The following is a 15,068-nucleotide window of genomic DNA, read 5'->3' on the forward strand; positions in this document are numbered from 1 at the left end:
GATACATTTGGCACACTGTGTTTAGATCTGATGTAAAAATCCTTTCTTTTTGTTGAGTTGTTTTTGTTTTCTGTGGTTTCTCTGTAAATACTGCAGAGAAATATATCCTGTTATTTCTTGTTGGCTTTTTTTTTTAATATGCCCTGGGACTGATTCAATCAGATTGTTGGATAATTACCTGAATCATGTTGGCATGTTATTATCTCTGAGTGTGGAATCAGAAAATGCTGCATTGTCTCTGTTTTTACAGAATAGTTAATATATATCACATAACTGTGTATCATATAAAACAGAAGCATAATAACAAAACGGGAACAGTCAATATGAAAAGAATGATCTGAAAATATCTATAGGTCAAGTTTGTAAATAGGTACTAATTAGCAGAGCTTACAGAACATTGTGGTGTCTTTACATGCAGATGCAGATTACTATACTCAGATTACTATACTCACATATCGTGCACACGCACCACTCTTCTTAGCTTTCTAGTCTATGAAAAAATCATCTGTGCCTGTTGATCTGCACATTTCAACCTCTCTTCTGGCAATCAAGGCACAGCACAGCAACAATAAAAGAGTTACCCACACAAAGCAGAGGTGTGGGAGTAGTAGTAATTAGAAGAAAAAATTTAAAATTTAAAAAATGCATTTATTAAAATGTGAACATTCAGTCCAGCAGTTTTTGTCTGTTATTACTGTTCAGAAATAAACCAGATGCAGTTTGGTGAACAGACGTAATACCATTTATTATGTTTAGTGATACACTTGGAATAAACAGGCAAGTTTTGGGAACAGAGGCCTGTCTCTTCAGATATGAAGTACAACTAACAAGCTTAAAGCCAAATATGGATTGACAATAGTTGCTGTTAGTTTAACATGGCTATTTTAAGTAGTTGGTTTCAGCAGAAATAGTATTTAATACTTGAAAAGCATAGAGATGAAACTGTGAACTAGTTTAGGAAAAGCAACTTCTACCTGTAACAATTTAGCTGGGTGTTGGCAGCATTGTAATGTGCCATCAAGCCAACGTTGGTATTTAGTTCACGGCTTTTTATATTCACTACAACTATGAAATTTGAAATTAATCTTTGCAAGTATCTGCCTTTCAAAGAAAAAGAAAATACCCTTTAGAAATTATTTTATAGGTCCTTCTTGATGATCAAGACTGAAAGGGCTGGTGTGGAATGGCTGTTTTGTGAAAAATGTTTTCCCTTTGACAGCTTAATGCTGCTGTTCCTTGGTGGTGGTCTTTGTGGGTTTATTCTGGTGCACAGAGGTTGTTTGATGCACAAGACTGCTTTTAGTTCAGTGGGTGTAGTGGATTCCACATTTTGGCATGGATTTTTGAAATTCTTGTTGTGGGAAGGCTTTTGTTGAACTGTAGAGAAACACTGCCTATTTCTGCTTTCACTCAAGTTATATTAGTCTGTAGGAAGTCTGAATCTGATGTTGGGTTTACCACATTGGGGTAATATGAAGGCCAAGAGAAATGTGAAGAGGTCTATAGAAATGTCTTTCAAGGTATGATTTTTCTCCCAATATAAGTTACAAGATTTTCAATATAAATTGCAGTCAGGGCCAATATGGCACAGGCAGAAGTGCAGATTAAAGGTGGGCCACCAGTAAGGTCATCCTTAGGTGGAATTTAGGAAGGAAGATTTTCTGTATTTTTTCTGACTCCCAAGTTCAGGTGGGCTAGATGAGGTGACAGTGAGGTGGATTGAGAGTTGGCTGTGTGACAGAACTCAGAGGGCTGTGATCAGCGGCACAGAGTCTAGTTGGAGGCCTGTAACCAGTGGTGTCCCCCAGGGGTCAATACTCGGTTCAGTTTTGTTCAATATATTCATTAATGACCTGGATGAGGGGACAGAGTGTATCCTCAGCAAGTTCGCTGATGATACCAAACTGAGAGGGGTGGCTGACAATCCAGAGGGTCACGCTGCCATCCAGCGTGACCTGGACAGGCTGAAGAGCCGGGCAGAGAAGAACCTAATGAAGTTCAACAAAAGCAAGTGCAAGGTCCTGCACCTGGGGAGGAAGAATGCTAAGCATCAGTATAGGTTAGGGGCAGACCTGCTGGGAAGTAGCTCTGAGGAGAAGGATCTGGGAGTCCTGGTACATAGTAATATATCCATGGCCCAGCAATGTGCCCTTGTTGCCAAAAACGCCAATGGAATCCTGGGCTGCATAGGGAAGAGTATGGCCAGTAGGTCGAGGGAGGTCATTCTCCCCCTCTACTCTGCACTGGTGAGGCTACAACCGGAATACTGTGTCCAGTTTTGGGCTCCCCAGTTCAAGAGGGACAGGGAACTGCTGGAGAGAGTCCAGTGAAGGGCAGCTAAGATGATTAAGGGATTGGAGCATCTCCCTTATGAGGAAAGGCTGAGAGAGCTGGGACTCTTGAGCCTGGAGAAGAGAAGGCTGAGGAGAGACCTTATTATTGTGTACAAGTATCTAAAGGGTGGGTTGAAGGAGGATGGAGCCAGGCTCTTTTCAATGGTTCCCAGTGACAGGATGAGGGGTAATGGGCACAAGTTAGAACACAGGAAGTTCCTTTCAAATACACGGAAAAACTTCTTTACGGTGAGGGTGACAGAGCACTGGCACAGGCTGCCCAGGGAGGTTGTGGAGTCCCCTTCTCTGGAGATTTTCAAGACCCGCCTGGATGCAGTCCTGAGTAATGTGCTCCAGGCAATCCTGCTTTAGCAGGGGAGTTGGACTAGATGATCTCTAGAGGTCCCTTCCAACTCTGAAAATTCTGTGATTCTGTGATTCGCTGTTTTTGAAAAAAGAGTAGCAACAGTTTCATTTTTTCACTTAAGAAAATCTTGATATTACTACTTAGGCAGGAATCATGGGAGTTTCGTTTGGTAGTTGTTACCTCCAAGGGCACTTATCCTCTGAATCACTCTGTAGAGTATTAAAATGTATATATACATTTTCAATCTGTTCTAAAGTAGAAAGTGAGACTCAAAAGCATTATATCTAATAAATACAAGTAGGAAAGTTAGTGAACTTTCATTTTCAGAATATTGAATTTGTGAATTGAACTACCAATTTTTTTTTTTTTTCCTCAGGTCCTCCAGGCCCTCCTGGAGGTATAAGAGTAGAAGAAATTAGAGACACTGCTGTAGCACTTACCTGGAGTCGTGGAACAGACAATCATAGTCCTATTTCTAAATACACTATCCAGTCAAAAACCTTTCTATCTGAAGAGTGGAAAGATGCCAAAACAGGTAAGAGTAATGCCAGCAGTAATAAATTCAATAGGTTTTAAAATGTTTGCTTGTTAGAAAGTTTGGCTAATCAGAAAATAATCACAATAAAAGGAAACCAGGGATGCTATTAATGTCTGCTACAGGGTTTGGTAGCAGGTACCGCCCTGTCAGTGTGTTGTCAACAGGTTTGTTTCCAGCAGTTGGAAGGCCTGAACTGAATATCAAGAAATACAGAAAAGAACAGCCCAGAGTTTTTACCTGTTTTTTGACTCTTTCCTTGTTGCTTGAAAGATTCCACATCAACTACTAGAATCATAAAAATTTATTTACAGGTTAATTTGGATGACAAACAGATGTCTTCATTTCTGTATTTGTTATGCAGAAGGTTGGTTAAAATTGTCTGCTTTTTCCTGGGAGCAGACTAAGTTCCAGTTGCCTTAAAACTGGCACCCCTAGAGAAAACATAGCTAAGATTATCTTTCTAACCACTGGATGTCATCATTGTGCCACATAATTGCAGTTGAGGAGGCACCTGCCTGAACACAGGGGATGCTAATGTATATTTCTTTGCAAGATTTAACATAAATGCATAAATTATAAAAATAATTTTAAACTACCAATATCTTTGACTGCTTTATGAAGGACAGCATTACTACAAGCTATACAGAATTGTCCTATCAATATGATTCATTATGCCACTGTAATAAATTATAAACTTAAGTACTTTTCTGTGGAATTAGAGTATCACATACTCAGCGTTTCTAAATACTAACAATATTAGTAGTTTCAACTATTGTCTTTCATTGAATTTGTCCTTTGAAACCACAGAGATAGATGTCTAAGAAATAGACTTTGACATATTGACCTGAAAAATCTCTGTTACGTATTCAGAGTAAAAAGTTAAAAATACTAGGCCTGCTGCCTTAAATCAGATGTCTCTTCTAGAATATATAGTATATGTAGCTCTTTTGTATATAATTACCTCCAACAGCCAGCGCTAGAATATGGCTTATGTTAAAGTAGCTTGGAAAATAAAACTAGAAGGTTCCCTAGTCCCTTGCTATCTCTTATATCTTGTTTAATAGCTTCTGTAGAATATATTTTTTGGAACTTTAAAAAAATAATTAATGTAGAAATTAGAGCTGTTCAAGTAACTGATTACTTGCTTTAGTAAAAATATGTGCAGGAGGGAGGGTCCTTCCAAGCCACCCTCCACTTTTTCAGGATAAATTATATTTTATTTCCCATTCATTTTTTTTCTTTTAATTAAAAAAATAAAGAATTGGGAAGAAACAAGGTTATAGGAAAACATAGGAAGAATTTATAAGCAAGAGGTGGCAGCTCTGATACTGCTTCTTTTTGTGCTGCACGTTACTAGAACTAGAAATGTGTGTGGGAGATACAAGTGTTGGATTCAGATCTTCACTCTGGTTCAGAGCAGACACCTGAATCCATCTCTCTCACTTCTCAGGAAGATTCCCTATTTGCAGTGTTATAGGCATGATGGGATGTGCTTACCTGCACCTCTGAGGTTCTTCTGCTTCACAGAATTAATTAGTCACTGAGACATGCAATCAGACTTTGAGTCTTTTCCTGTAGTGTGTTGAGTAGGATTCACATCTTGAGTGAGACAGAGAGGAATCTAGATTGTTGAATTCCTTTTTTAAAAAGCTAGCAGGAAAGATATAAATTATTCATTTCTGAAAAGTTGAAATTAACTACTCCAGTGTTTTCAAACTCATTGCTTTTTCATTTGAACCACACTGAGTAATTTTGATTAATAGATGATTGCCTCAAAAAATAGGTAAAATCACCATAGTAACCATCACTGGCACCACTGCAAGCTTTTACTTAATTTCTTGGCTCCTCCCAGTTTGGATCAGTGTTCACTTTCATTTGAAAAAAAGCACGATGAACAGTCCAAGTTGATCTCTCATCAGTGTTTAGGCTATCATTTAATGCTGCTAATTTTCAATGTGTGGAACAAAAAAATATGTTTTGGCATTGCACTTTGGAAATATTGTTGTTATTATTGCTACTACCATTATTCCCAAACCAAATCATTCATCTCCGGTTGTATAATATCAAGTGTGTTTTATGAAAGAAGAGTATTCTACTTCACAGTATGGATGTATGTATGAACAGGTTATGTAGTAACTTGTTTACATTTATGTTGCTCTTTCCAATTAAGGGGATCAGATTCTCATTGTGTTGAGTATTCATAATTATTCTGGGAATTTGTGGCACAGTAAGATTAAATGAAGAGTTTGAAAGTAGCCAAGGAAAAGAAGTGCCCAGTTTATATCATGGCTTGGATGCCATAGAAGGTTTGCAATGGCTTTATTGACGAGACAGAAAAATGATTTGAGTAAGGAGGAGGGAGAGTGGTGGGCAGGTGGAAAGAAAATGAAAAGTGTTTTTCTTTCTCCTTCAGGGCCGCACTTTGGAATTAAAAATTTAATGTTGTGTCACCATCCAGTGCTTACACTGCTGTGCCTGGGTTTTTTGCAACCATTGCATTCATGTTTTAATTCCAAATCAGCTGCCTTCCTAGTACAGAATATCTCATTTCTCATCCACCTCTGAACCCAAGACTCCAATTTGACAAGCAACTCTTGGGGCATACAACAAATGAAAATCCTCTGTCTTTAACTGCAGACAGCTATAGAAACAACCCGTATTATCTGTGAATTGTAGACAGAAAGTCGAGTTACATATTTTATTTATGGTAAAGAAGCTCATCCTTATGACAATAATAAGTCTTTTCATAGGAATTAAGGGAACACTTACCCTTGTTGGATCAGAACTAGATAGCAAGTTGTAACATGCTCACTAATAAGGTGCACCAAAATATGACGACATTTTATAAACCGCTCTTTATCAATTGATCAAACCCTACATTGGCACATGTCTAGCCCTGGTCTATATAATGAATTTTAATTTTACTGTTTTTAAATACCAGATTTCTCTTTGCATTTGTCTGTAGGTAAAATAAAATTTGACAACTACAATATGTAATTAGTAAGGATACCTCATAACTACATGTAATTCTTTTGCTAGTTCACACCCAGTAAAAACTTACAAATCTGTGAGGGTTTATCCAAGATAGTGTCATATTCTACAAATTCCCAGTCATTGCCATAAATATTTCTTGTAAAATGTATCCCTTATGTACAACATAAAGTTTCCTTCAGTTGGCTATGTGGGGTTGCAGAATAGTGGTCGTTTTGCTGAAATCAACCACATTGTTGGCTGATCTCATTGTAAAAATGCTGTTTTCAAAAGCAATTTCTTATTTTTTTTAGATCCATCAGATATTGAAGGAAATATGGAGTCTGCTACAGTGATTGATTTAATTCCATGGATGGAATATGAGTTCCGGATAATAGCAACAAACACTTTGGGGACAGGAGAACCTAGTATGCCATCACAGAGAATTAGAACTGAAGGCGCTCGTACGTAAACAGAAAATGTCAAGTTTTTTAATGTGCTTCTTAATTTTCACATTTTTGTTAATCAATTTTGTATTTTTGTTTTTTCTTTTTATTTAAAAAAGCACTTTATAAGATGCAAGTCCAGAGAATATATTTTCAGCCACCCACTGCTATAGATTTTAATAAGCAAATACCAGACTGTTCAGATGTGATAGCATCAGAGCAGACAGGAAATATACATCGTGATACAAACAGCAAATTTGCTTCCATTGCTGAAACAGAATCATACTGCATCTTTCAGAGATTCCCCGCTGTATCTATCAGCCAGGTTGTGTGTGTATGAATGTATACACATGCTTGGGACCAGGGTACAGGACTTAGGAGAAAAAAATGCATGTTTTTAACACGGAAAATGTCCATGTGCTGTTTAGTTTATATTCTCACTAAAGAATACATGACAGGATGTGTGTTATTCTGGATAATGCCATTTTTCTGTGATTGAAGGTTTTGTCTTGTGTCTTCTTATTCCATGTCAAAGATGTGACGTTATCCAACACAACATATGCCCTTATCAGTCTAATTGCTCAGTGTTAAAATCTCAGAGCGTATTTAAGGATATCCTTTAGGCTCAGGCACGTCCTTTTTAAAATAAATTCTCCAAAATGAGGAATTAGATGTTATTATTCAACATAATACGTTCTGGTTTGACTGTACAAAGAAGATAACAGCAGTGCTCTAGGAGGTAATGTATCACTGCAAAAAGACTCTATCCAACAAAGCATGTATTCCAGTTTATCCTCCTTAATAAATATTAGCATCCATGTGCCACCTAGATATATTTAAAATTGTTGTCCCATAGCATTAGATTTGAAACTAAAGGGTAAAAATTATTTTTTGCAATTAGACCTGCTAGGTCATTGCTTTGATTAGATAGTATTTTCAAAATAAAATGTATGTGCATTGCAAATTTCAAAACATTTATTAAAAAGGACTCACATTTGGTCCATTAAAAATTTTGTTGCTTAGGGAGAAAGGAAATAAAGAACGGTTAAAATAGTCAGGATAGGGAAGTAAAAGCCACAGATCTTTAATACTAAAGTAAAAGGAAATCACTTCCTATAAAATTGACTGTTAGCATCATATGTTTTATGACTCAACAGCTGTATTTGAAGGCCCAGGAATCTAAATGAGAAATCTACACATGCTTCTTGGAGTCCCTGCTGCACAACAGACATTTTTGAAATGTCAGAGAAGAGATAGAAAAGGAGGGGAAATAATGCTCACAGGTAGAACAGTGGCAGTGTCCTGCAGTTTGCAGTGTGCCACGTTCATGGTGGTTGTTGTAGCCTCCCAAAAAATGGCATATTCTCCAGTTTTTTAGCAGGAAGCAATGCTTTTTAAAGAGGTAGTCTGTTTAGTCTGTTGTCTGATTCCCCATGCACAGCACCATTGTCAGCTCTGGCAGACTGTGAGACATTTTTGGTGAAACAAAGCAAAATGTTAATGTAGGCATCAGTCAGCACTTCTTGCCATGCCAAAATAGGGTATAAATCAGTTACAGTTTGCAGACGAACATCTATGCCCAAGTGCATTTTCTGCCAGGAGCTGGATTTTTTTTATGAGCAGCAACAATAGGATTTGGGTTGCATTGTCAACTTCCAGGGTACTACAGAACCAGTACTGCGTGTGCATTTTCATGTAAATCTGAAGAAAGTAAATATTTTATTGCACAAACAACAACCCATGTCTGCACATTGTAGTTATTTTTAACATTTGTTCTGCGTTAAACAGAAACAAACAGTTCTGTGTGTTTGTTGTACTGTAGAGGTGACAAGTAATGTCTGTTAAACTCAAATGTTATCAGTGTCTTTTTCAGTTTTGAAGTATCTCTTCTTGTAGATAACTAATCTCAGTAACATGTTTATTAGTGTGCTAAGAATGTGCGCTATGATTTTTCTTTTTAATGAAATCTGCTTGCTTCATCAATAACACTACTACTTTTATGTATTTTGGCTTGTGGATGCATTAGAGTAATTGTCTAAGTATAGCTATCTGAATTAGTGACCTGGTCGTAATGGAGAGACAAATGTGGGTTTAACGGTTGAGAGAATGAGGGAGATTCTCTTGAAAAGGGTGATTTGTAAGACATTACACAGTCTCTTTTCTCTTCTCTGGCAGCCTGTGTGTCTTCTTTGGCTACTTAAGCATTCTAGCAAACCTCTGCTTCTAACTTAGCACTAAAGTTATATGCTCATAATAGGTAGTGTGGCTACTGTGTATTTCAGTAATAACAAGGTCGAGTAATAAGTTCAAGCTTCCTCTTGAATTGTCATGATATGTATGTTTAGTCTCTTTCTCCACTAATTGTTTTCTGGAAGGCCAGAAATAAGGCAAACCATGCACGGAATGCTGATTTCAATTTCAAACTTATTGTTACATATTTTTATCCTTTTTGAAAACATTAATTCTTCTCTGCTCTGTGTTTCTCCTCAGCTGACCCTCAGAGAAGGCCTCAGTAAACATCTTACTTAAATAGTGGGAGAGCACTTAGGAACTATCCCCTTACTATGTTGTGATACTCACTGATTAGTGGAGAAAATGCCTGATCATATAAGAATTTTTAACACAAAAAACATGTTCATGTAGATGGTGCATGTAGCTAATACATGATCACCTGGGACATATTTAATGCACTATAGGTAGGCCGTCATTTCCAAAGTTTTCAGTGGTACTTTGTATGTCCTCAGTATTGAGTGACAGCAAATAAATACACAAACACCACAGAGGATAGCGATAGAATCATCAGACTTAGTGCAAAGAGTCTTACAGAAATGAGAATACAGAAATTATTTATAATGGAGTCCTTGAGAGTATCCTGCTTTACCACTCAGCTGTGCACTAATGACAGATCAGTGGATTTTGTTTCGTTACATGGAATATCAGTGTAAAATGCAGTTAGCAAATTAGTGAGTGCTATGCCAGCTTCACTTCTGGACATCTGCCCATTCTGAACATGCGCATCAAGAAGACATGTGCCACTAACCTAGAATAGGATTAGGATGCCAATGCTTCAAAGATGTATCCATGGATTTAACATTATACATTGTGAGTAAATCCATTGAAGTAGACGGGAATAATCACAGTCTCCTAAGGTAAATACATGTTCAAGTCCTGAGTGCTTGAGCCCTTGGCATACCAATGTCTGAGGAAGCACAAGAACAATACACAGTGCTTCTCTTAAGACCTATGAGGAGTGTTCCATTTCTGAATATTCAATTAAATAATTGTAGAGAGTATGGTTAAAAATAGGAATGATTGATTGGTAGTTATGGTTAGAACTGTCATGTTTCCCACAGCAATAGCTATACATTAGTCTTGGCAAGACCACAGGCTCTCGCAGCTATTACAGACTATCATTATTTTAATTGTGCGTGCCACGTGTGCTCATTGGCCCTGATGGTAAAAAGAAAAGTAAATAGCGATATTTTTACTGACTGCATACTTTGTAGTCATTTGTCTTGTCTCTTCTATATTTCTAGCACCTAATGTGGCTCCTTCTGATGTCGGAGGAGGGGGTGGAAGCAATCGAGAGCTGACAATAACGTGGATGGTAGGTATTGCACTGAGATGGCATGAAACCTGTACTTCCTTGTGGCTGATCTTGCTCCTCCTAAAACCCATGGATAGTTTGTCACTGGCTCCTGTGAGAGCAGGATTTGTACACATATAGGTTTTCAGACTTTTCTCATAAAAATACATAAAAAGGAACGAGGACGATGATATTTTAGATGTTTCTGTATTGGACATTTCTAAAATATGATCTAAAAAAATTCTCTGAGTGTGTTTCAAAGTGACTGATGATAATGGATGGATATAACTGCATTTGAAAATTCTGCATATTGTATCTTCGAGGCTTTTTTAAATTACAAACTGAATAGCATGCTGAATTGCTTACTACAACTAAAAGTATAATGTCTTAATAATGACTTTAATGTGCTGTGAGCAGATTTACAGGCTTTATTAAAAAAAAACAAAAACAAACCACCTTGCCATTCTATAAACTAGCCTGTCATAATTATTAACTATAGTTTTAAGGAAATTCTTTTATATTGACATTTTGTAAGTTTTGTTTTATGCTAACGTGACTGGTACCACAAAACAACGTTGCCTCATACCACAATGTAGCCATTCATTGATATCCACATACTGATGATGGTTTTCTTTTCCTCCAAGCCATTAACTTTTCTTTAGTGATTATGTATTAGCAAAATAAAGAAAGGGGAAAGGGACAGACATAAAATGTTAATCACAAAAAGAATGGATTGAAAATTTCAAAAAATTACAGTGTTACCAAAAAAGCTTTTCAGTAAGCAGTGTCTTTTGGAAATTTCATCTCTCTCATGTACCTTAGGTATTCAATCCATGATATTTTGTTTTTAGAATGTTTTGTATATATAGTTATATATATAAATGCCATCTTCAATCTGGTATTGAAGCAATGGTTTTTAAAATTTACATATAATGTGGGAAAAAAAAATGCTTCTGAAAACAGAGAAGAAGGGAAAAGGGACAAGAAGACAGGAAGAAAGCAAAACCCAGAACAAGAGAGGATAAGAATTTTTAAGCAAAGTTGTTGTGTATGCAAAAGTTGCATGGAAGAGAGAGTTGGAGGTCTTCTGAAGGGTATTTCAGAAAGCTGGGGAGGAGAAATAAAGCAAAAAATGCCTATCCGATTCATGTCAGAGCCTATCAGTTACCAGCAAAAACAGAGTTCCAGAAGCATTACGACTGGCAAAGAAAGATGATTAAGTGTTATGCTTGAAAAAAAATACCGAGTTTATCGTGCTATTGACTTCTCTGTTCACTTTCATAAGGCTAAAAGACACATAAGGCACATTATGCCATTTGTGTCATTTGGGGAATAAGTTGTTTCAGATGTAGCAGCTTATTTACCTCTATGAAGAGTGCTTTTTCTTGTGGGAAGTAATATAAAGATGATATAATTCCAACCGTAACTTTCTCGTTGTATAGCAGTCCTGTTATTGAATGCACAAATTTTAATCCATATGTACATTTCCATCTTTTGGCACTTAAGGTTGATCGTACCTCTTTGAAAGAATTCTCAAGTATGACACAGAAATAGTCAGCCTTATGTTTGGGCTAACAGATTTGGATGTTCCTGTTTTGTTTTGTTTTGTTTTGTTTTGTTTTGTTTTAATTCAGTTCAAAATATTTATTCAGTCTTCCTAAGTATTTTAGCAATGAATTTACCAAACAAAAAAAATTCTAAGTTTCTGAAAAAGGAAGATCTCCACCTTTGTTAAAATTTATTGAAAACGTTACTTCATATTCCACTAGCAATAGGTTAGGAAGTAGATGTATCCTAATTGGTTTGATTCTGATCTTTATTTATTTTTGAAGAGCAAAAGCCAAATAAGAACATATGCAATGGACAGTTGCACAAGACCTAGATTATTTTATTATTTCTTCACAAGTGCTGTCTTATAAAAACTTTAACAAACTACAGAGCTACTTCTTGCATTGCATGTAAAGACCCATACTCGTGGCATTTTCAATACAGTGAACTCCGCTGTAACCAAACTAAAAGAAAAACATTATAACCAGGAGAATACTGACTAATGCAACATCTGAAGTACAAGATCATTTCAGTCTTTCCTATGTACCCAAGTAGATTTATATTCCAGTTATTTCTCTTAGCTAGTGTCATGCTTTTTACATCTGTTCTGTAATGGGTAGCTCATTTAGTCAGACATGTTAAGCATGACTTCACATATTTACTTCCCAAGGATCTTCCATACTATGTCTACCAAGTGTTTTTGAATAGAGGCATTAGATTTACGGAGCCTGTCTGACAGACAACAATATATCTATCTGTAAGGCTAAGATAAAGGTGTATATTGATTCGCCCAAATGTGATGACATTTGCATATGCTACTCAAAATAGTCTTTAATTAAGAAGAGAAGAACAAAATGTATGGCAAGCTTACACGTTGCTGCCAACCCCTTTTCAGCTTTTGCTATGATTCATAAGCCCAGGTTGAATGAGACAGCCAGAGATGCAATCAAAACTCTTCTGAGTCTTGTTTTGAAAGAAGAACTGAGAAAGAGAGCTAGGAGTGGCGTGCCCATTCTTCCTTATTTTCCCCATTTGTCTCTCCCTCTTCTGTTTTGTTTTTCAAAGTTTTCAGTGGATACTACAAACTATTCAGCTACTTATACCTACTCATTATGTGCAGCCATTGGAAAGCAAGCTGCTTTCAACATTTTATTTAAGACGTTCCAGAATATAATGTTTAAGTGCCCGTCCTGGCTTTCTAAAGTTTGCTCTGGCTGAAAATCATTCTGAGACTAGGGCTGCATCCGAGCTATTTACTTTGGCTTATGAGATATGGTTTATTTTAAGCAGCTACATACAATGATAGATTCAGAAGATGAGCTATCAAAGGTGACCCGGTCCATGAAACCTTCTACTTTTTGAATTGCAAGGTTGCCTATGAATCTACACTTAGGTATGTGAAGGTACGTTAGCTGTTCTGGAAAGCTAGGTATCCGCCTTTTACCTGATGTCCAGTCAGGCCTGAGGTAGAAAACAAGCTAAGACATGAGTTATACCTCATCCAATAGGTACACTCAGAATATGCCTGACACACAAAAAATTAAGCACATAAAATAGATTATCTACTTTTTTTTTTTTTTTTGTAGCTGATTTGTAGTTAAAGTGGTGGCGTGTGATTAGCATCACAACTAGAGACTGAATATCCAGCTTGGTTTTCACATCAGAGGTTTCTTGAATTTTATCTATTGGTAGTCATCTTAATTGCCAATTATACTTAAGTTATTTGTGTGTTCTCAGAAGTCATGTTGTAGGTAGATGGATATCTTTCCACTGTCTAAAACTCCATTATAATTCAGATTTGTCATGTGTCAGCATTTCACCTGTGTTCCCCAGAAAAGCCAAATAAGTTATGTATGTAGAGACCTGCAGTCAGTCAGTTGTCTTCTGCAACATGGAATCATGGTTAGAATATCCACCCAGGTGCTCAGTCCAGAAGATTGTCCATGCATATGCCATGCTCTAGAAGGGTGCCCTAACCCTACTCGTGGTGTACTGAGGCCGCTTTCCAGTTTTTGACTGAACTGAGCTACTGTTCTCCTAGAGATGCAGTTAACTATGTGGAAAAAAGAACAGGAAGCAAGAGAAAACCTGCTGGTTACTGAACTCTGCAGATGGTAAATCCTGCTGGATTCTGGGCCTTGTTCCCACAGCTGTTTTTTGCTTGTATCCTGTGATGATCCCATGCTGAAGCGAGGGTGTCTAGGGAGCGTCACCTAGAACCGGCTTTCTGTCCTCAACCAGCTGAAGGCTGCCTGCTTTTAATATCGCTGTATTGTTACTGGTGTGACTTTAGCACTGATGTTGCAAAGTGGTGAAACTTTGCAGCAGCAACAGAGAAAATGGGATGCAATGGGATCTGATAGTGGGCACACCCAGAGCAGGGGTCAGTTAACCTTAAGCCGAGTAAAGTCACAAGTCCCGGCCTTTGGTCTGATTCTGTACATTTCTCTTGGAAGCTTTGTCATGAAGAAAAGAAGTTCCATTATTGTTCATATGTCCTTGTCAGACATTTTTAAAATTTTGAGTTCGAACATCTGTGTTTGCCTTAATTTTTTTCTTGTTGTATTATGTATACTAGTGTTCTAATTCATGTGTTATGTTTCTGAAGTCAAAATGGAAATGTTTCTATTAGTCCAAAAATTTGGTGAGTTTTCACCACAATTTTCTTTCTCCGAGAATCTTTGGAGTTCCATTCTTGCTTCAAAGAACTATGAACAACAAAATTTGTGAGCTAGGGTTTTTTTTGGCTTTTTCCACTATTAACATCTAAGTTTCATAAATCCTTGCTCAGAATATCTCCACACGTGTTGGCTGAAGTGCTACAGCAGTGGGCAAACACCTAAGAATAATAATTACTCTCTGTTGTACTGCTGCAAGACCTTTGCCTCAAGATAGGCTATTTCATCTCTGTGAGGTTTACAGTATGGGAAAAGGTGATGCAGGAAGTTTATTTTCAAAGAATGCTTCTGGTCAGCCTTTAGATGCACTGATGAATGACATGATTTTGGCCTGTTGGGTGCATTGTCTAATACTTGTGGTAAAGGCTCCATGGACTGAGGAGGTATCAATGAATATAGAGCTTTGTTAAATGAAGCAGACTTCATTATAGCAGATGGTTTTCCATAATTTTATATTTTTCATAATTTTTAGGTATAGGAAATCAGCTATAGTTTTAAGAAATATTTTTGGATAGGTACCTTTAATGCTTATGCTGAAAGAGGGAGTCATTTAACTTAAACTTTTACCAGTTAGAATCTAGGTAGATAATCTAAACCAGTAA

The 15,068-nt window shown here is 37.0% G+C and overlaps 1 protein-coding gene across 1 annotated transcript in view; it reads left to right on the plus strand.

Moving 5' to 3' along the window:
- The window catches only part of CNTN1 (contactin 1), a gene marked incomplete at both ends in the record, with an annotated part of 155,708 nt that overhangs the window by 108,930 nt on the left and 31,710 nt on the right, over positions 1 to 15,068 (plus strand). Inside the window, 3 exon segments of the mRNA XM_082498616.1 lie at positions 3,077 to 3,235; positions 6,523 to 6,672; positions 10,191 to 10,261. Coding sequence (XP_082354742.1) covers positions 3,077 to 3,235; positions 6,523 to 6,672; positions 10,191 to 10,261 — 380 coding nt within the window.

The sequence above is a fragment of the Vanellus vanellus genome, assembly GCF_965231255.1.
Source record: "Vanellus vanellus genome assembly, chromosome: 1".
In the NCBI taxonomy this organism is placed as follows: Eukaryota; Metazoa; Chordata; class Aves; order Charadriiformes; family Charadriidae; genus Vanellus; species Vanellus vanellus.